Consider the following 20,285-nt stretch of genomic DNA (forward strand, 5'->3'; position numbering starts at 1 on the left):
ATTCATATACGAAAAATCTAATGAAATAAATATTTATGAATCAAATTCATGGACTGGAAATTGACCAAGAATTTTGAGTGGTTTACTTGTCCATATCGATTGAGAAATTCATTATTCAATTCTCGTAGACGTGTGTGCTCATTTGGGTGAGCTTGATAATTTTAGATGTATCACAATTTTAGATCATTTTATGTATCACATTTCTAATAGAAATATGACTCATTGTATCGGTGGATTCTATCTTTATTCAAGATGTGGTACACAAAATAATTTATAAATGTGGTCTCAGGCATTTATTGTGTTGTAACTTGTATACGCAGAAGACTCTATCTCTTGAGGAATCTTGTGTTTATCATTTACATCAGCAATAGATATATATAGGTAGTATACAAGTCACTTCATTATTCAATTTATTTTAGAATTAAAAAAGATAATAGGTAGTTGTGTTCCATAAAATTAGGATTCATTATATGAATTTTCTTTTAATTTTAATTTTTTAAAATACGAAAAATTATGAATTTACCATATTATCCTCATTTAATTAATAATTTCAATTCTTAATGTTTACATTAACCAAGGGCATTTTCTGGTATTTTGAATATTTCACAATTCTCTGCATTTTGCTTTATATATATAGATTATATATTTTATTTAATATTTAAACAAAAATACAATTTGGACAACTTTGGTTTCTTAAGATAACATTGAAACATGTGAAACTCCACTTCTTAAGATTTTGAATTTTTCATTAAAATTGAATGTAAGAGTCTTTTCATTAGATTTTATATAAATATTTGAATTGAAATCATTTATTTATCTTACATGTGACTCAGTCAGGGCTCTGGCGCTGGTTGAACCCGGTTATGACGTGCCTCAATGCATTCAGAGATAATCTTCTTGAGCAATGATTCATCAGTGAACTTTGGCAGCTAAGATAAGAGGACTTGATTGAAGAACTGAATTTTTGCACTGTTTGGCACAAGTCTTTTTGGTTTATGCCTGCCAATGTTTCTGAACGATGTATCATTACTTTCGGTTATCTTTGTTGAGGCATATGTTGTTTAAATTTAAGTCGCTTGGCGATTATGAATTAGATTTATCTGAGCTTGTTTGCCAATTTACATCCTTATTGAAACAAAGTTCGCAGGGAAGCACAAAGTCTCACAGGGAAAGATGAATTACAAGGAATGTGCTTCAGAAACTATTGCTTTCCCAAACACTCTACTTTCCCCAACTTCTTATATTCATGTGGATCTCACCTCGTGTGTAAAAGCTGGCAAAATAACTAGGAAAAATAGTTGGATTCTAAAGCCTTTTTCAAACAACAAAAGCAAAAAATAGTTGGATTCTAAGATGTTCATAATAATTGGGTTCATTTAGAAAACATGATTTTTTTAAAAGTGATTTCTAATGCCAAGTCGTTTATCTGAAAAATGTTTAATTAAAGTCATGTCTTGGATATTTTCATGTCAAGAAAGAGAAAGAGCTTGAGTTTTGAGGAAGACAAAACGGTCAAGAAAGAGAGAGGAAGAGAAAAAGTACCTGAGTTGGCGGTCGTATTTGGTATTGGGTTCAGCCATTGATACCTTTTATTTTCTCTCTGTAACCACACAAGCCATTGATGCTTGGTTTTGGACTATTACCAACAGATTCACACATTAAAATTCATTGCCACTTTGTTCAGTCACAATCGATTACTCCAATGACTAAATTAATTTGGGTAAAAATGGTTTAATGGTTAAAACAGCGTGAAGGTAGGGGGGTTCTGTTGCCATTGCTCTGTGGCTTGACACGCATGACATCAGAGCTATTGTTGCCAAGGCGGTGCTGGCGAGAGCTATCTGTGAGAGGGAAAGAATACAACTGGCGTTTTCTCTTACCCGGACTTGTGGGTAAGGTTAGGACCTTTTCAGCTTTCTATGGTTCTTTACCAGCCCTGTTACCAAGAAGGTCGCGACTTTCTCTGATATGAAGTTGACCCAAGATCAACGACTCTGGTGTTATATTTTGGTCTTTTGTTCGGTTTAATCAAGTGGTGTGACCCTTTATCTGGACAAAATGTTGGGGGAAAGGGAAGGCTGGTTTGAGAAGGACCAAATTGTCCTATATTTTTGTTACACGGCGTCTCACATGATATTATTGACGGAATTGGGGATGAAATGTGATAAAATTTAACGCGGGGGTTGAAATTGGCTTTTTTTTTTCACGAATTAAATTGGCTGATTTTTTAATTTAAGGGGTTAATTTCTACACAGGTCATAATTCAGGGTAAAACAGCTGAAAATGAGCAAAGGGTACTTCCAAAAAACAAAACAAAAAAAAGGGAGAGGGAGCATAAAATAGGTTTTCATATGTACAAAATAAAATATGCAAATATAAAGAGGCGGGAATGAATGTTTGACAAGACGACGCCGTTTGGGCAGTTTGGGCACCACATTTGAAATTGAAACCCCCAATTGGCTCTCTCTCTCTCTCTCTCTCTCTCTCTCTCTCTCATCCCAAGCGGCAAACCCTAATTCGCTCCTTTGTTGGGTGGATGCGCTCCTCTTATCTCCATTTCTCTGGACCAAAGCGAAGTGAATATGGTAAGGTTCTTTTTCGCCCTAATTTCGTGCAATTTTCATTCCCAGTCAATTGATAAGGTTTCAACTGAGGCACTTTCTAAATGATTTTTTGGTCAATTTTCTAACTGATAAAGTGTGCGAAGATTTTTTTATTATTATAAAGAATGTGTTTTTCTCATTGTTAAAGTGAAGGGGAATTGGGCAAAACCTCTTCTCCTTTCAAGTCCTTAATATTCACATCACAACAACAACTCATTTGCCTCTGGGAAATTGTACGACTTCTCTACTTCTGGCTAAACTCCACATTGTCTCTGCCCCTGACATGAAGATAGTAGCTCTATTTATTGTGTTGGTTATGGAAAGTAGAGATTTTTTCACATGGTAATCTTCCTTTATGGTAGTGAACTTGACCCACCACAATCCAATGTTCCAAGTTCCAACTGAAATGGAACTCTACCGTACTAAACTAAGAAAGCTCACAAATTTGTAGTTTGTGTAATAACCATATACTGCGACTTGTTATGTATCTCCATGTGAAATGTGGTTACAATTCCTTAGTTGTGAACTTGTGACAATAGATATTTGAACTTTGTTGCTTGCTATTGATTCGCTCTCTCTACTCCACTATCCATTGCATTAGATCAGTGATGTTTTCAACTACTTGAATATGTCAGAAGCAACGAAAACCACCCAAGTCCCGTTTGAAATTGGAGATGGAGGTGGACAGATTTAGCAACTTACCAAGTGATGTTGTAGAAAAAATTTTGTCACGTTTGCCCATTAGAGAGGCAGTGAGGACAAGTGTTTTATCAACCAAGTGGAGATACAGATCGGCTATGCTTCCTCATCTTGTGTTTGATGATCAGTGTGTCTCAACAAGAAAGAATATAACCTTTGTGAACATTGTTGATCATGTACTCCTAGGTCACATTGGCCCCATTCACAAGTTTGAGCTTTCTGGTGGAGATTGTCTAGACAATTGGGATATTGATCGATGGATTCTTCATCTGTCAAGAAACTCTATCAAAGAGTTCATACTTGTGATTCGGCAAGGGTTCAACCATAGAATTCCTTCATGTTTGTTTTCTTGTCAAGATATGATCCATTTAGAGTTACTTGGATGTGTGCTAAAACCTCCATCAACATTTAAAGGCTTCAGGAATTTGAAAAGCCTTGTTTTTCAGCGTGTTACCTTGGCCCAAGATGTGTTCCAAAATCTAATTGCTTGCTGTCCTCTGCTTGAAAAGTTGACTTTGTCAATTCCCACTTTCCACCATCTCAAGATTGATGCACCAAATCTCCAATTCCTTGACGTCGAAGGTGATTTTGAGGATGTTACTTTTGAGAATACCTTAAATCTGGCTGATGTTTGCATTCGTATCTACCCTCGCGGAAGAACATGGGTTTGTGACAATAGCAATTTGGTCAAGCTTTTGGTTCAGCTGCCTCTTATCCAGAGGCTAAAGATTGGGAGATATTTTTTGCAGGTAACAGATTTTCTGGTGTCATACTTTTATTAAATAATCATTTACATGACCGTGGAATATGAGCATGTTCATTAGGTCTGATGTTTTCTTGATGATTTCTGGTCTAGATTTTGGTTGTTGGCTCCTTGTCACCAAAGCTTCCTAAACCATGCCTATATTTGAAATTTCTTTCCGTAGTGGTAAACCTTAATGATCCGGCGGAGGTTTTAACTGTCCTATGCCTCCTGAGAAGCTCCCCTGCTGTCCAAGAACTAGAAATTGCTGTGAGTTTTATTCTATTGATGCAAGCAAATTTCTTCTGTTGAATTTAAAACGTCAATCCAATTCTACTCTGAAAATTGTAGTTTAGAGAGGTATTTTACAGTTGGTGATCAACATTCTGTTGCCCATATATCTTGTGTAGCTATACCCTGCTCTCGAAGAAGAACAAGATTTTTATGTGAGTTTTATTCTATTAATGCATGTAAATTTCTTTTATTGACTTTTAAATGTCAAACCAACTCTACTCTGTTTAGAGAGATTCTGATGCATATATATCTTGTGTAGGCCCCCCAAGAGGTTCAGGCTGCTTTGTCAGAAGTGAACTCTTTATATGGCAACTGGATTTTTCCATTGACCCAACTTCGACTTGTCAAAATATACTACGTCTCTGATGTCAAAACTGAATTAGATTTCATCAGATTTCTGCTTTTAAATTCTCCTGTGCTCGAGAAGATGATTGTTACACCTGATGATGCCAGTGATTCTCTGAAGCTCATTAAACAGTTTCTCCGATTAGGGCGTGCCTCAGTGCATTCAGAGATAATCTTCTTGGACCCATATTCATCAGGCAACTTTAGCAGCTAAGACAGGAGGACTTGCTTGAAGAAATGAATGTGGTTTTGGACTGTTGGGAACAAGTCTTTTTGGTATATGCCTGCCTATGTTTCTTAACTGGATGTCTCATACTTGTAATTCTCTTTGTGGAGGCATATGGTGTTTAAAGTTAACTCGCTTGGGGATTAGGAATTAGATATATCTGAGTTCATTTGCCAATTTACATCCTTATTGAAACAAAGTTTGCAGGGCAGAACAATGTCTCACATGGAAAGAATTAATTAAAGCAAACTTATTGTAACAGTGAAAATACAAGGAGTATATGCTTCGGAAACTAATTGCTTTCCCAAACACTTTCCTCAATTGATATTATATCCATTGGTTTGCATTTTTACGTCCACATCTAGAAATAATCTCTCATTCACTATACAAACCCACCATCTCAAAAGAGCTTGAAAGAAGATGACGAACTAAAAAATTATTACAAAAAAATTCTTCAAATGTTAGAGTTACTTTGAAGCGGAAAATAATGTAAATCTGCAACTTGTTATGTATCCCCATGTGAAAATGAAATGTGGTTACAATTCCTTCAGTTGAGAGAATAGATGTTTGAACTTTGTTGCTCACTATCTCTTCCCCCTCTCTATACCGCTGGCCATTGCATTAGATCAGTGGTGTTTTCAACTACTTGAATATGTCAGGAGCAAAGAGAACCACCCAAGTCCTGTTCGAAATCGGAGATGGAGTTGGATAGAATTAGCAACTTACCAAGTGAAGTTATAGCAAAACTTTTGTCACATTTGTCGGTTAGAGAGGCAGTGAGGACAAGTGTTTTATCAAGAAAGTGGAGATACAGATCGGCTATGCTTCCTCATCTTGTATTTGATCATTAGTGTGTCTCAACACGAACATATAAGCTAGTTGTGAACATTGTTGATCATGTACTCCTAGGTCACATTGGCCCCATTCACAAGTTTAAGCTTTCTCATGTAGATGGTGTAGCCACTTGGGATATTGATCGATGGATTCTTCATTTATCAAGAAACTCTATCAAAGAGTTCATACTTGAGATTCGGCAAGGGTTCAACTATACAATTCCTTCATGTTTGTTTTCTTGTCAAGATATGATCCATTTAGAGTTACTTGGATGTGTGCTAAAACCTCCATCAACATTCAAAGGCTTCAGGAATTTGAAAAGCCTTGTTTTTCAGCGTGTTACCTTGGCCCAAGTTGGGTTCCAAAATCTGATTGCTTGCTGTCCTCTGCTTGAAAGGTTGACTTTACTAGACTTCCCTTTCCCCATTCTCAAGATAGATGCTCCAAATCTCCAATTCCTTTATGTTCAAGGTGATTTTGAGGATGTCATTTTTGTGAATACCTTAAATCTCGTGGATGTTTGCATTGATTCTGAAGTTGGCCGAAGATGGGTTTCTGACAGGTCTAGCAATTTGGTCAAGTTTTTGGTTCACCTGCCTCATATTCAGAGGCTTGATATTGTGGGATTCTCTTTACAGGTAATGGATTTTCTGGTGTCATACTTCCATTAAATAATCATTTACATGACCGTGGAAATATGAGCATGTTCATTGAGTCTGATGTTTTCTCGATGATTTATGTTCTAGATTTTGGCTGTTGGTGCCTTGTCAGCAAAGCTTCCTAAACCATGTCCATATTTGAAATTTCTTTCTATATGGGTAAACTTCAATGATCTAAGCCTCATGAGAAGCTCCCCTGCTTCCAACAACTAGAGATTTTTGTGAGTTTTATTCTATTGATGCATGCAAATTTCTTCTGTGGAATTTAAAATGTCAAACCAGTTCTTCTTTGAAAATTATAGTTTAGAGAGCTTTTTTTTCAACATTCTGATGCCTATATATTTTGTGTAGGGTGACCGTGGTATCGGAGTACTAGTATGGCCTGTGAGTTTTATTTTATTGATGCATGCAAATTTCTTCAGTTGAATTTAAAATGTCAAACCGACTCTACTCTGAAAATTGTGGTTTAGATTGATTCTGATGCTTATATATCTTGCGTAGGCCGACCAAGAGAGTCAGAAGTGAAATTTTTATATGGCAACCGGGTTTTCCCACTCACCCAACTGCGGCTTGTTAAAATATCCTACATCTATGACTGCAAACCTGAATTAGATTTCATCAGGTTTCTGCTTTTAAATTCTCCTGTGCTTGAGAAGATGATTGTTAAGCCTTCTTCTCCCGATGATTCTTGGGAGCTCGGTGCACAGTTGCTCAGGTTAGGGCATGCCTCAGTGCATTCAGAGATAATCTACTTGGACCCATGATTCATCAGTGAACTTTGGCAGCTAAGACGAGGACTTGCTTGAAGAAATGAATGAGGGTTGGGTTGGGACTGTTGGGCACAAATCTTCATATTGTATGTCTGTCTATGTTTCTGAACGATGTTTCATACTCGCAATCATCTTTGTGGAGGCATATGTTGTTTAAATTTAAGTCGCTTGGGGATTATGAATTAGATTTATCTGAGCTCGTTTGCCAATTTTATTTTATTTTGAAACAAGTTTGCAGGGCAGAACGAAGTCCCACACGGAAAGAATGAATTAAAACAAAGTCTTATAGAAGTAAAAAATTACGAGTATGCTTTAGAAACTAATTGCCCATTCGTCCATGATATCATCAGATTTGTGCATAGAGAGAAATGATGAGATGAATTAGCAACTAAGAGATCCTTTTTAATTTCCTCTTAAAGTCATTGAATAGTTCATGAGCAATTAAGATGTTGTCAAAAATGGATCTTCCGGGAGCAAAGACAATTCATTACTTTATCAGAAGACAACTTACAAGTCTTATAGTTGTAAACATGAGTTAAGACAGTTGGCTATAACTTACAAGTCGACTTTTTGTGATGAATTCCATGTCGTTCATTTGAACAATGTTCAATAAAATCATGTATTGGACGTTTTCATCAAATTTCCAATAATCGGCAATGAAGGGAGACAAATTAGCAATGGAGTCCATAGAGAGAAATGAGTTGCATTTTATACCAAAATCCAGAAACCAAAATCTCACTTGCTAGCTACATGTTGATGTTGAAAAATGGATATAACAAAAATCTAGTAAAATGAATATTTATGATAGAGAAAAGGTTAGGTTTAAAAAAGAACAAGGGAACTTCAGGAAAAATGAAATAGAGAATAAAATAGAAGGTTTTTACATGTACATGACAATTGCACATATAGAGAGGCGGGAATGAAGGTGTGCTATACGGCGCCGTTTCATCCAGTACTACTAGTAATGCCGTGTGTGTGCGACGAGTCATATTCTCACGGTCCGGATTTGAAACCCAAATTGGTTCTCTCTCGCCCTCCAATCCCTAGCAAACCCTAATTGGCTCACCATCTCCATTTTTCTGGACCAAAGCGAAGTGAATATGGTAAGGTTTTTTTTTCTATATTTTTCATTTCCTAATTTCGTGCAATTTACAGTCTTTTGCAATTTACGTGAATTTTTTATTTGCTTATGAATTGTGTTTTTCTCACTCACACCTTTTTAGTTTGCACTGCGAGTATTGACACTTGCATTTTCGTAGTAAAACAGAATCTAAAACTGCAATTGTTACAATTCCTTAGTTGTGTGTGAGAATAGATATTTGATCTCTTCTTCCTCTGTGCACGGTGCACCACTGGCCATTGCATTAGATCAGTGATGTTTTCAACTACTTGAATATGTCAGGAGCAAAGAGAACCACCCAAGTCCCGTTTGAAATCGGAGATGGAGTCGGATAGAATTAGCAACTTACCAAGTGATGTTATAGAACAAATTTTGTCACATTTGCCCATGAGAGAAGCAGTGAGGACAAGTGTTTTATCAAGCAACTGGAGATACAAATGGGCTATGCTTCGTCATCTTGTGTTTGATGATCGGTGTGTCTCTACTCAAAAGCATATAACCTTTGTGGACATTGTTGATCATGTACTCTTAGGTCACATTGGCCCCATTCACAAGTTTAGGCTTTCTCATCGAGGTCGTCCAGCCAATTGGGATATTGATTTTTGGATTCTTCATCTATCAAGAAACTCTATCAAAGAGTTAATACTTGAAATTTGGGGAGAGTACCACTACAGAATTCCTTCATATTTGTTTTCTTGCCAAAGTATGATCCATTTAGAGTTACTTAGATGTGTGCTAAAACCTCCACCAACATTCAAAGGCTTCAGGAATTTGAAAAGCCTTGTTATTTCCCATGTTATCCTGGGCCAAGATGTGTTCCAAAGTCTGATTGCTTGCTGTCCTCTGCTTGAAAGGTTGACTTTGATAGAGTTCGATTTTGCCCATCTCAAGATTGATGCGCCAAATCTCCAATTTCTTGTTGTTGAAGGTTATTTTGGGGATCTTATTTTTGAGAATACCCTAAATCTTATTGATGTGTGCGTTTCTACGGACACCGATGTTGGCCAAATATGGGGTTGTGACAGTTCTAGCAATTTGGTCAAGTTTATGGTTCACCTGCCTCATATTCAAAGGCTACAAATTCAGGGATTCTTTTTACAGGTAATGGATGTTCTGGTGTCACACTTTCATTATCTTTACATTACCTTGGAAATATGAGCATGTTCATTGAGCCTGATGTTTTCTCGATGATTTCTGCTCTAGAGTTTGGCTGTTGGTGCCTTGTCAGCAAAGCTTCCTAAACCATGTCTATATTTGAAATTTCTTTCTATAAGGGTAGACTTTAATGATCCGGTGGAGATATTAACTATCCTATGCCTTCTGAGAAGCTCCCCTGCCGTCCAAGAACTAGAAATTTCAGTGAGTTTTATTATATTGATGGATGCAAATTTCTTCTGTTGAATTTAAAATGTCAAACCAATTCTACTCTGAAAATTGAAGTTTAGAGAGCTATTTTTCAGTAGGTTGATCGACATTCTGATGCCTATATATTTATGTGCAGGTCAACCCTGCTTTTGAAGAACTAGAATTATCTGTGAGTTTTATTCTATTGCTGAGTGCAAATTTCTTATGTTGAATTTAAAATGTCAAACCAACTCTACTCTGAAAATTGTAGTTTAGAGAGATTCTGACGCCTATATATCTTGTGTAGGGTGACCAAGAGCGTCAAGCTGCTTTGTCAGAAGTAAACTCTTTATATGGCAACTGGATTTGCCCATTCTCCCAACTACGATTTGTCAAAATATCCAACGTCTCTAATGTCAAAGCTCAATTAGATTTCATCAGATTTCTTCTTTTAAATTCTCCTGTGCTTGAGAAGATTATTGTTAAGCCTGCTTATGCCGATGATTCTTGGGAGCAAGTTAAACAGTTGCTCCGATTAGGGCGTGCCTCAGTGCATTCAGAGATAATCTTCTTGGACCCATCGTTTGAACTTTGGCAGCTAAGATGAGAGGACTTGCTTGAAGAAATGAATGTGGGTTTGGACTGTTGGGCACAAGTCTTTATGGTGTATATCTCCCTATGTTACTGAACAATGTCTCATATGTACAATTATCTTCGTGGAGGCATATGTTATTTAAATCTAAGTCGGTTGGCACTTTACATGAGCTTATTTACCACTCAACATTCTTGTTGAAACAAAGTTTGCAGGGAAGAACAAAGTCTCACAGACAAAGAATGAATTAAAGCAAGAAGGCATCTGAAGTGGGTCTACTTCTACTCTATGAGGAGACAAGGAGAATACCTATCACATGTTGTATAAGCAAGAGGAATTGCTTCAAGAGATGAACATAGGTCAAGGCAGTAGGCTTCAACTTACAAGTCTTTGTGACGAATGCCATGTCATTTATCTGAACAAACAATGTTTCATTAAAGTCATGTCTTGGACACTTTCATAAAATTTCCAACAATCAATTGGCAATGAAGGGGAACAAGTTAGCAATGTAGTCCGTAGAGAGAAATGGTTTACTTTTTTATATCCAAATCCAGAAATTAATCCTTCACTAGCTATACAAACACCATCTCAAAAGAGCTTGAAACAAGACGATGAACTAAGAAGTTACAATGGTATGGCTAATTTAAACAAGCTGCCATATTTTTTCTGACAATGGTATGGCTTGGATCTTACTGGTAAAAACAAAACATAAAAGTTCTTTTTTTGTAAGTGACTGAAATTGGGATATTACTTTTGAATGATCTTGACAGCAGTGGCAATTGTATTAGATTAATGACTTTTGTTTACTATGTGAATATCTCAGAAGCAGAGGAACCCCTCCTCTCCTCTGCCCCCAACCTGATATACTGTGAGTATTTTCGCTTGGAAGTGCTTTTTTTGTTGTTGGTAAAAAAAAAACATGGAAGTGCTTTTTTTTTTTAAGTGACTGAATGAAATTTGGATGTTACTTTTGAAAGTGGAAATTTAAACTTTCTTTGGCTAGCCATTGTCTTAGTTTAATCACTTTTGTTTACTATGTGAAGCAGAGGAATCCCTCCAAGTTATATGTTCAGAAAGAAATATGGAGGAGCTCCTTCCACATTCAAAGGCTTCAGGAGTTTGAGGAGCCTTTGTTTGAATGACGCTACAATGGCCGAAATCTGATTGTTTCCTCTCCTCTGCTTGAGAGATTGACTTTGACAAAATGCTGTGGCTTCACCCACGTCAAGATTTGCGCACCAAATCTCAATTTTTTTCACTTTGAAGGCCTATTTAAGCATGTTACTCTTGAGAATACTTTTGAGTCTTGCTGAAGTTTACGTTGATTTAGACAGCCGTTATTACCATAGACGGGCTCCTGGCAGTTGTAGCCATTTGATCAAGTTCTTTGTTCACCTGCCTCATATTAGAAGGCTCAAAATTCAGAATTGCTCTTTACTGGAAATAAATTGTGTGGTTTCATACTTTCATTTACTATGATCATTTACATGAACATGGGAAATTGGATAAATTTTTATTGAGTCTGCTGCTTTTTGCATCCATTCTGCTCCAGTATTTGGCTGTTGGTGCCTTGCCTGGAAAGCTCCCCAGACCATGCCCATATCTTACTTTTCTTTCTATAAGCATTTACTTCACTTCTCCGGAGGAGTCTTCAACGGCTCAATGCCTTTTGAGAAGCTCCCCTGCTCTTCAAGAACTAGAAGTTGCGGTGAGTTGTTTTTTTATATTGTATGGATTCATCATGCATTGTTCTTTTGTTGATTTAAAAATTTCAAATCAACCCTACTCTAGAAAATGTTGGTTTGGAGAGCTGTTTTGTCGTCATTTCTTGATTCTGATGCTGTAGACTTTGTGTAGGCCTACCATGAGAACCAGGACCAGGCTGTTAATGTTGAAGTGAAGTCTTGGTTAGATGCCAATCAGAATTGGTCGTTTACCCAACTGCGACTAGTGAAAATAACTAGCTTCTCTGGTTTGGAAGCTGAACTAGATTTCATTAAATGCGCTCAAGTTCACCATTGCTTTTGAGAGATTGACTGTTAAGCCAGCTGCTTCTGTCGTGGATTCTTCGGAGCTCTTAAAAAGGTTGATCTGGTTTAGTCGTGCCTCGGTGCATTCAGAGATAGTCTATTTGGAACCATGATTCATCAATGAATTTCGGCAGCGCTGAAATGTATTTTCGGGCAGGTCTTGTTTTTGTTTTTTTTCCTGATGCATGTGTGTTTGTTCTTCTGAACGGTGTCCCATACTGGCAGTACCCTTTGTTGAGACAGGTTTTGGCCATTTTGCATCAAAACTTTCTTACTCTCTCTTGTGCTTTCTTGGCTAAGAAAACTTTCTTACTCTCTTCATTGGCACAAAACACACAACTTATCCACTCTGTGTGATAATACTATTAACAAAACTCATCATTGGATTGATGTCACTAGCTGCTACCACCACCTCCGCCGCTGCCCGTCATCACCATACTCACACCCCATTACCTCCTTAGCATCAGTAGCCTCACCATACACATCTATCAACTACCATCAGTTATTTATAAGTTGTTGTTTGAGTTTTTAGTTCTAATGGTCCCTGAATTTTGATCAGATTTGCATTTTGGATCCTTCAATTTCCGAAATCATTCTCACGGTCTTTCAACTTCAATTTCATTAGGACAAATGATTCTACCGTCAATTCTGTTATCTTTTTCATTAAATGTAGGGAACAAAATGGTATTTTTATTAAAATTTCCACCATTTGAATATTCTATTCACCCAAAAAAATAAAACTAAAAAACCTTCTCCTATCCTTGCCACGAAAAGCCACAACCTCTCCTACCCAACCCCACCTAAACACACAAGCCACAACAACAACCAAGCCTTCTTCACCCTCACCCAGTCCCAACCCCTCTTTCACCAGGATGAAATACTCAATTTTGTTTTTTCAATTCTTTTCATCAACAATATCGAGGATCTGATATTAGACTGAGGGGAAGAAGCCATCGCTGGGAGGGTGGTTATGGGGGTTTGGGTGGAGGTGTGGTTTGTGGGAGCATTATCAGTTGTTGCCGAGGTGGTGAAATAATTGGCTCAGTAACGGGTGGAGGTTGTCCATAGCTTTGTTAGGATTGGAGGAAGGGAGATATATCATTCCTCGATTGGTGGTGGGTTTTAATGGGCTTGGCTTGGGGAGGGTATTGGCTCGGTACCATATTTTTATCCCATATTTCTATACCACATGATGATATGAGAATGTGGTAAGAATATCATTATTTAGAGAGATATATAGATGGGGAGAGTTGCAGCAGTGGAGGCATGGGTGTGGGATTTGGGTGCACCACATGTACCCCAGGAGTGAAACGATTTTCGATTTTAACCATTAACAGTACACCATGTATCATGCACATGCTCAAATTTAACAGAAAAAAGTTAACAAAAAACGGCATGACCATTTGTCCTAACAAAACTGAAGTTGAAGAATTACATAAACAATTTTTGAAAATAAGGGACCAAAATGCGAATCATGTTAAATTTCATTGACCTAAAAACCCTTCTTGTTTTTATAGTGATAAACCTTGAATTCCATATTTAAATTTCATTGTACTTTTAAATTAGACAAACAAGATGATAATTATACTATCCCGCATATAAAAATAACACCACGCCAGGCCATATTGTTATTATCTAATGATATTATTTGAAGCAGAATTCGTATGACTTTGACATATAAAATAAATAATTGATCAGAAGTCATTATATGTTGCTTTTACTTAATGATACATGTGACTTTGTAGGGGCTCATAACAAAATTCATTTGTCGGCCGGTCTAATAAGTTAATACGGTTTGACTTTGTGTGGCCATGGAAAAGGCTGCTCTTTCTCTCTTTTCTAATGATAACCCCAAATCAATACTGGGAAAGGTAGCATTCTCTGCTCTGCTTAATTTATGGGAAGCTTGAACCCCTATGTTGAACTTTCCCTTTCTCGTTTTTTTTTAAAAAAATATTTGTTTTGTTTTGTTACAACTATATTGAATTTTTTTTAAATGTGAGGTAGCTTCAGTGTTGGCCAAGGTAATAAACATTGTTAAGAGCAAAGCAAGATTTATGATCTCTTCTCGATTGGAAGAATTTTTATTTATTTCATGTCCACAACATCCTTCCAAGTCGATTTTCTAGCGAAGCAAACTTCTCACGTGATTTTGTTGGGTTTTTCTTTGTCTTCTTTCACCTACATCGTTTTCCTCATAGATCCACTCAATGGGGTTAGAGAATTATTTAGGGTAATATTAGGAGTAGGAGTGGGCACAGTCCGATTTGGATCGGTTTTTTCTCAAAACAGAAAACAACACTAAAAAATCTCTTTGGTTTGGTTGGATTTGGTTTTGACAAAAAATGGCCAGTAATATGTATTCATTATATTTTGAAGGCAAGAGAAGAGGATTGATTAGGATATATTGACCTAATACATGGTACAAAATCCAAACCAAGCTTCAGTAATGGAAATATTATTCACTCCTCCCATTTATTTTTCTTTTCTTTTTTTGCGTTTTTCCTTGTTTGGATTCATTTCAACTCATATTATCTTTCACACTCGAGCTGAAAGCTTAAAGTACAAATGAACTCGCACATTAGCATTACTGAAAAACAACCATGTTTCTAGTTTTAATCCACCTTCACAAAACGTTACACATAAAAAATAAATGATGTAAAAGTTCTTACATCCCATAAAAGTAGAAACCTAGAAAAAGGATTGTTCATTGTTGCTTTGAAGGCAATATTCCGAAGCGGTTACAAAGCTTGACCCAAAAACACAGAATCGGCAGCCAAAAGAAAAACAACAGAAGAGAAAATGAAGAAAGCAGAGAGAAACCCTTTTCATCCATCAGCCTACCTTGCTAGCTATTCCATTACAGATTTACATAAATACATGGGCAGACAGAAAATGTATATAAATTTGTCAAGGAATGGGACGCTTGCCAGGACGATCGGCAGCCTTGAGGGTTTTGTCGATGAGCTTGCGAGCCTTTTTGCTGCGGATCTCTACCTTCACACTTGAGCTCTTGTCCATCTTTATGTATGGCTTCTTTGAGTTTTTCTTCAGGGCTCGTACTTTTGATTTGATCGACTCCACCAGATTCTCCAACTGGTTCGTCATCTTAACTATAACCCTTAATTATGATTAATAGTTAATTATAGTGCTCTTTGATAATGATGAGAGAACCCAATGGAGATCTAGTGAAGAAGAAGAAGAAGAGTTGTTGTTGTTGGCTTGGAAATTGGAGTTGGATGCGTTTTGTGCTCTGCTACCAAACAGGTTTATGTGGGAAGGTTTATATCGGGTCAAGTTGTTGTTCGTCCAAAAAAAAGAAAGGTCAAGTTTGATGGGGGGATTGAGAAGGTCTTGGTTTCAGAGATATTAACCAATTTGCCATTCTTGCTTTCTGATTTTCTTTATTTTTCTCAAACTTGAAACCTCATTCCTCATTCCTGTTTTTGGATTACTTTCATTATTTAGTTTTGAGAGTGATGTGTACTTAAGGCGTACCCCATTTTCAAATTCGTAATTCAACGTATTTTCTTCACTTTTGTCAATTGAAACAACATGCACTTTGTTCATACTTCAATACAATTTCAATTTTGTCTTTCAATTCTGTCTTTTGTGTAAAATTGAATTTGAGTTTGAAATGAAGAAAAAAAACTACAATAAGACAAAGTTACATTTTTAAATCTTAATTGTATACTTCCTCATTTTCAATGCGTGACATTGTTTGAAACTTATTCTAATTTGTTCTAATGTATAAGTCAAAGATTATAGACTGAGACACATATCAGAAGTTAAAAAAAATATAAATAAAAAATATATATTTCCAAAGACCTCATTTGCCATGATTTGATGACGAGTGCAGTCAGAGGACCACAGTAACGTTTTTCTATCGGAATATGAAAAATCATAAATTAATTTATACATAGTGGTTGTCATGTTATTTAGTCAATCAACTGGGGTTATTTTCGTACTTTGGTGTATGAAACGTTGTAGTCTCCGAGTCTGAGAGAATAGCTCAGCAGCGTGGGCACTTAATGTGGCACGCTTTTCGTAGGAAAAAAATTAGTTGGTCCATAAAGTCGTTGGAGAACAGTTTTTATCTACAATTAAATTCAATTCAAAACCTTCCACATTCTTTTTATAAAAATAAATAAAAGTACAAAGCCTTCCTCAAATTACCACTTCATGGTAGGATGAATGAAGCATTTATATGTGTTAAATCCATGAGACTAGTCAAGGTGGTGTTGGGGTTGTCATATACTCAAGAATTAGAGGGAAAAAAATTCGGATTGGAATAGGTTACAGGTTCGATTCGAAGTGTGATGTGTAAATATATATATATATATATTTTAATAGAATTGTAAAAACATTCACTCAATATGTCGTTAATTAATCATAAAGATTAAATGTCAGCAAAATTACATTGAGTGGTTCTATCTATAAATTCAACTAAATAAATCATACGTGTAGTTTTCGAGTGATTATAATTATTAGACATGGAAGAGAAGATGCATGCTATGACTGGGAAATGATACACGAAAGGGGCCTTTGTTGACCGTGGACTCTAGTTATATAAGTCTCTAGGAGCAATCCATTTTCAATCATGTGCGCATCAACCTGCACGGCACCCTCTTCTTCCTAATGAATGAGAAAGGCTGCCTGCCAGAATTTGGACTACAAAACAAATCCTTGTTTGTATGTTTTAACTTCTGAAGTTGACATTTTGAATTCTCTGCACAAACAAATTTGGCAACTCTTCTTAGCCAAATTTTTTGACATGGAGGACCTTATATCAATCCTCATTCATACACTGTGGAGCTTTTGATTAGAAATGATGACCAAAAGGAAGACAGAGAAAAAATGCTACGAGACTTCTTTTGCTTACATGAATCACACAGATTTTCTAGTCGACACAATTTACAAGTCAATCAAATAGTTTGAGTGGGAGTTTGACTACCCAATCTAGAATCGCACGCGTGTTGAAATCATGGGTTAACTTGTATTGCATACGATTAACTTTTATCGAACAGTAACACCATCACATGATGTACATGTTACACTTATTCTACTTGTATTATAGCATGTGTATTTTTTGAGATTAAGGATCAATTGTTTTTTGAGAACCAGACCATAATTCATGCGAGTGAGAATCAGTTGTCTTTCGGGAATTCCTCCAGCGGCTGAAACACCTACCCTGCTTCCAAGTACTACATGTTTAATTTTAAGTTCAAAATACTTAAAACTACAGCCATGTCAATATGGTTAGAAAGCAGTGTGAAAATTGGCTAAAATTACAGTGCTCTGTAAAAAGGTTTAATTTGAGAGAACTCTGTAACATGGTGATTGTGCTCTAGAAATTGGCTTAAATTACAGTGCTCAAATCTCTCGTTAAAATTAACCTTCATATGGCCAACAACAACAGCATGGGTGAAACAAACAGTCATCTACAATTGACCAAAAGTAAGTGGTACACAAAAAGTAATGTAGTTCAGCCTTATCCAAGAGATGACTAAAGAACACTTGCCTTGAGAGTGAGATCAAGTATCGCATGTTTTTTGAGAATCAGACCACAACATGAGAGTTGCCAGAAGAGCCACAGTTGCAGTTTCAACCCGTAATCGATGTGGGCCAAGACCAACAGAGATAGCACCAGCTTGCATTAATTCATTCACCTCTTTCTCAGTGAAGTCTGAAGCAAGAACATGGAAAAATAGATCCACAATCTTAAGTAGTACTCTCAGTATTGAAAACTAAACTACATTAGCTTATATGATATATTTATGAGTATACAAGAGGCATAGGATGAACATAAGGAGAGACTGAATACTAAGCACCAAACATACTGGAAAATCAGAGCACACAACCAATTGATGGTAGTTTATTCCAACATAAACCTTAATAGAAATTTGGGTAAATTTTACTCATAGTTTGACCCAGACTCTTTTTCTTACCAATTTTGTTTACAATTTGCTGCATACCTTCTAATTGCCTGACATTCAATTGATATTAAAGTTCTTATTAATTTTGGTTCGCCAATCACACCTCCAATTTGTTTCCAAAACCCTTCATCAAGTCAAATTCATAATTGGCCTAATCAATTTTGCATCAATCTGTCACCCTAAATCTCATTATTTGGGGATAGAAATGCAGGATTTTGGGGCTGTCCAGAAAACTAATTCAAAAGTGGAAAAGTTTCTGGTTTTCAAGTTTTATTTATATGCCCGGTGATTGGTATGCAGCAAAAGTAATAAAAAGAAAACATTTACAGGATGCATACTTACCACCTTCAGGTCCAACCACAATCAACCCACCGGACTCCGTTCCTGACAAAGTTAATGCACTAACAAGAGGAGTACCTTCTGCAACTGCCAAAAAAGCTAGCTTTGACTCTGCAACCTATGAAACAAAATTGTATATATGTAATTTAAATTAACAATGCAAAGGAAGAAAAGTTGATATCCTGAACAACATGAACATCAATGAGAAAAAGATGTCAAAGAGCATATTATTAATGTGTAACTACAACTCTCTGCCGTGAGAAAATTGCACGTAACATTTTAAGTACAAACGATACTAAAAGAATAAGAACAGTTTGTCACTGACCTATGCTATAGAACGGGCAGAATACACATCAATAAACCAACCTTTGAAATGAAACAAAATAGGAAGAAAGCACTCACAAGAGGTAAAAGGCCATTAATTTTCTTTGGAGGATTCAAGATCATTTCATGCAGCCGTTGACCTGTGAAAATATTCATGGGCAAAAAATTTGAATTTTATTATTTCAAATCGAAAGTTTTATAGGACACGTCTGTCAGCACTACATGTATATTAGAATAAGGGTGAAGCTTCTTTTACATTGTTTAGCTGCTGCCACATTGACACGCTGCAACCTGTCCAGTCGATTTTCTGAGACAGTAGGAGACCGTTCTGTCAGCAGAGGAGTTAAACTACTAGCCCCGAGCTCCTAATACAACAAATACAAAAACAGCAATTAGCAGCAATGGCGGTTATGCACTATCCCTATAGTCATCACAAAAACATGAATTATACCGTGCATTTCTCAACAAGCCAATCGGCTCGACCACCCTTTAAAGTACCTAAACAGGGGCAACATGTTAATATGTGACAACAATATTCCCCTATGCCTTAACCACTCATACAAAACATTCCCCCGGAATTGGAAATCTAAAGAACTCACCAAAAGCTGCAAATACATGCCATTGTGTGCTCTGTGGAAGAACTGACTTTGGATCTTCCAATGCCACAAAATCAAGTCCAGAGCGGTCGACGCTCTGTATTAAACCTTGTATCAAACCTCCTTTCCCATTGAAGAGCTCTACCCTTGCATGCATTATGTGGACAAACATTAAAATACACAAGTGTAATGCAATAAACCTCAATTTTCTAAACAAAATTGAACCTTTCATAGTTCCAAATTCAACGCAATCCAATTCCAATTTGTTCATTTAACATGAAATCAAATTGATGGAGTTGATGAGGAGTTAGGTACCTATCGTTTGTGCGCAATCTTAAAACTTTGGTCATGTGCCAGAACTCATCGCCTTGTACGCGAACTATGCCTCCCTGTATAATCATCAAGAGAACAAACAATAAGAGCCTACATTTACTCCGTGAATAAGTGAGAGAGAGAGAGAGAGTGTGTGTGCCTTGGAAGTAGGGAGGAGCTCGGAGAAGAAGCGAGGGAGGCCACCGCGGGACTGGTTGGAGTAATCTGAAGAAGAAGAAGAAGAAGAGAATGCTCGAGGGCTCAAGGTTCTGATAGAGAGCGACGAAGGATTCAAGCTCCACAGCCTTGCAAAACGAGGCCGTATTGGCGTTAGGGTTTGCATTTCCCACCAATTTCAGAGTGCTTGGAGTTGAGCTGTGCTTTTTCAAAGTTCTCCGCTCTGTTTTGGTGGGTGTTGTTTGGGAAAAGCATGCTATGTTGTTTGTAAACGACAATCATTTATCTACGACATGGACGACATAAAAAAGACATTTGAATAGTTCGTTTTACTGGTAGTGTT

At 36.8% G+C, this 20,285-nt stretch overlaps 4 protein-coding genes and 2 pseudogenes across 7 annotated transcripts; 4 read left to right on the top strand and 2 right to left on the bottom strand.

Annotated features, from left to right (window-relative positions):
* Positions 2,073-5,230, top strand: LOC18766411 (F-box/FBD/LRR-repeat protein At1g13570). 4 transcript variants are annotated; one of them, XM_020553883.1, is made up of 5 exons: positions 2,073-2,585; positions 3,239-4,051; positions 4,159-4,314; positions 4,455-4,490; positions 4,598-5,230. In XM_020553883.1, exons 1-5 carry the CDS (start codon positions 2,583-2,585, stop codon positions 4,895-4,897), a joined length of 1,308 nt encoding a protein of 435 aa, XP_020409472.1. In that variant the 5' UTR covers positions 2,073-2,582; the 3' UTR covers positions 4,898-5,230. The 4 variants fall into 4 exon arrangements, with proteins under 4 accessions (XP_020409472.1, XP_020409473.1, XP_020409474.1 ...); XM_020553884.1 differs by lacking the exon at positions 4,455-4,490; XM_020553886.1 differs by lacking the exon at positions 2,073-2,585 and having other exon boundaries at positions 3,233-4,051.
* Positions 5,575-7,166, top strand: LOC109946301 (annotated as a pseudogene).
* On the top strand, positions 8,117-10,682 carry LOC18768223 (F-box/FBD/LRR-repeat protein At1g13570). The gene is made up of 5 exons (XM_020553642.1): positions 8,117-8,275; positions 8,575-9,393; positions 9,496-9,651; positions 9,794-9,826; positions 9,944-10,682. The coding sequence occupies exons 1-5, from the start codon at positions 8,273-8,275 to the stop codon at positions 10,241-10,243; spliced, it is 1,311 nt and encodes a 436-aa protein (XP_020409231.1). The 5' UTR covers positions 8,117-8,272; the 3' UTR covers positions 10,244-10,682.
* Positions 10,822-12,538, top strand: LOC109946280 (annotated as a pseudogene).
* LOC109950677 lies at positions 14,937-15,667 on the bottom strand. Its single transcript, XM_020570513.1, has one exon. The coding sequence runs from the start codon at positions 15,364-15,366 to the stop codon at positions 15,169-15,171; it is 198 nt and encodes a 65-aa protein (XP_020426102.1). The 5' UTR covers positions 15,367-15,667; the 3' UTR covers positions 14,937-15,168.
* LOC18767890 (ribosomal RNA small subunit methyltransferase E) lies at positions 17,542-20,271 on the bottom strand. Its single transcript, XM_007200459.2, has 8 exons — positions 19,926-20,271; positions 19,769-19,842; positions 19,457-19,599; positions 19,309-19,355; positions 19,114-19,222; positions 18,936-18,997; positions 18,537-18,651; positions 17,542-17,944 (listed from the first exon to the last, which is right to left on the bottom strand). Exons 1-8 carry the CDS (start codon positions 20,106-20,108, stop codon positions 17,793-17,795), a joined length of 885 nt encoding a protein of 294 aa, XP_007200521.1. The 5' UTR covers positions 20,109-20,271; the 3' UTR covers positions 17,542-17,792.

Source organism: Prunus persica, chromosome G8, assembly GCF_000346465.2.
Source record: "Prunus persica cultivar Lovell chromosome G8, Prunus_persica_NCBIv2, whole genome shotgun sequence".
NCBI classification, from domain to species: Eukaryota; Viridiplantae; Streptophyta; class Magnoliopsida; order Rosales; family Rosaceae; genus Prunus; species Prunus persica.

What these genes read in the sequence shown, in the direction of transcription:
- LOC18766411 (XM_020553883.1), top strand. An exon ending in TTGGGAGATATTTTTTGCAG is followed by an intron (nt 4,052 to 4,158) that starts GTAACAGATTTT and finishes TTTCTGGTCTAG; the next exon opens with ATTTTGGTTGTTGGCTCCTT. An exon ending in AAGAAGAACAAGATTTTTAT is followed by an intron (nt 4,491 to 4,597) that starts GTGAGTTTTATT and finishes TATCTTGTGTAG; the next exon opens with GCCCCCCAAGAGGTTCAGGC.
- LOC109950677 (XM_020570513.1), bottom strand. Translation starts at nt 15,366, where the DNA reads ATGACGAACCAGTTGGAGAATCTGGTGGAGTCGATCAAATCAAAAGTA.
- LOC18768223 (XM_020553642.1), top strand. An exon ending in TTCAGGGATTCTTTTTACAG is followed by an intron (nt 9,394 to 9,495) that starts GTAATGGATGTT and finishes TTTCTGCTCTAG; the next exon opens with AGTTTGGCTGTTGGTGCCTT. An exon ending in TTGAAGAACTAGAATTATCT is followed by an intron (nt 9,827 to 9,943) that starts GTGAGTTTTATT and finishes TATCTTGTGTAG; the next exon opens with GGTGACCAAGAGCGTCAAGC.
- LOC18767890 (XM_007200459.2), bottom strand. Translation starts at nt 20,108, where the DNA reads ATGCAAACCCTAACGCCAATACGGCCTCGTTTTGCAAGGCTGTGGAGC. An exon ending in AGATTGCGCACAAACGATAG is followed by an intron (nt 19,600 to 19,768) that starts GTACCTAACTCC and finishes AATGCATGCAAG; the next exon opens with GGTAGAGCTCTTCAATGGGA. An exon ending in TGTGGCAGCAGCTAAACAAT is followed by an intron (nt 18,998 to 19,113) that starts GTAAAAGAAGCT and finishes ATATTTTCACAG; the next exon opens with GTCAACGGCTGCATGAAATG.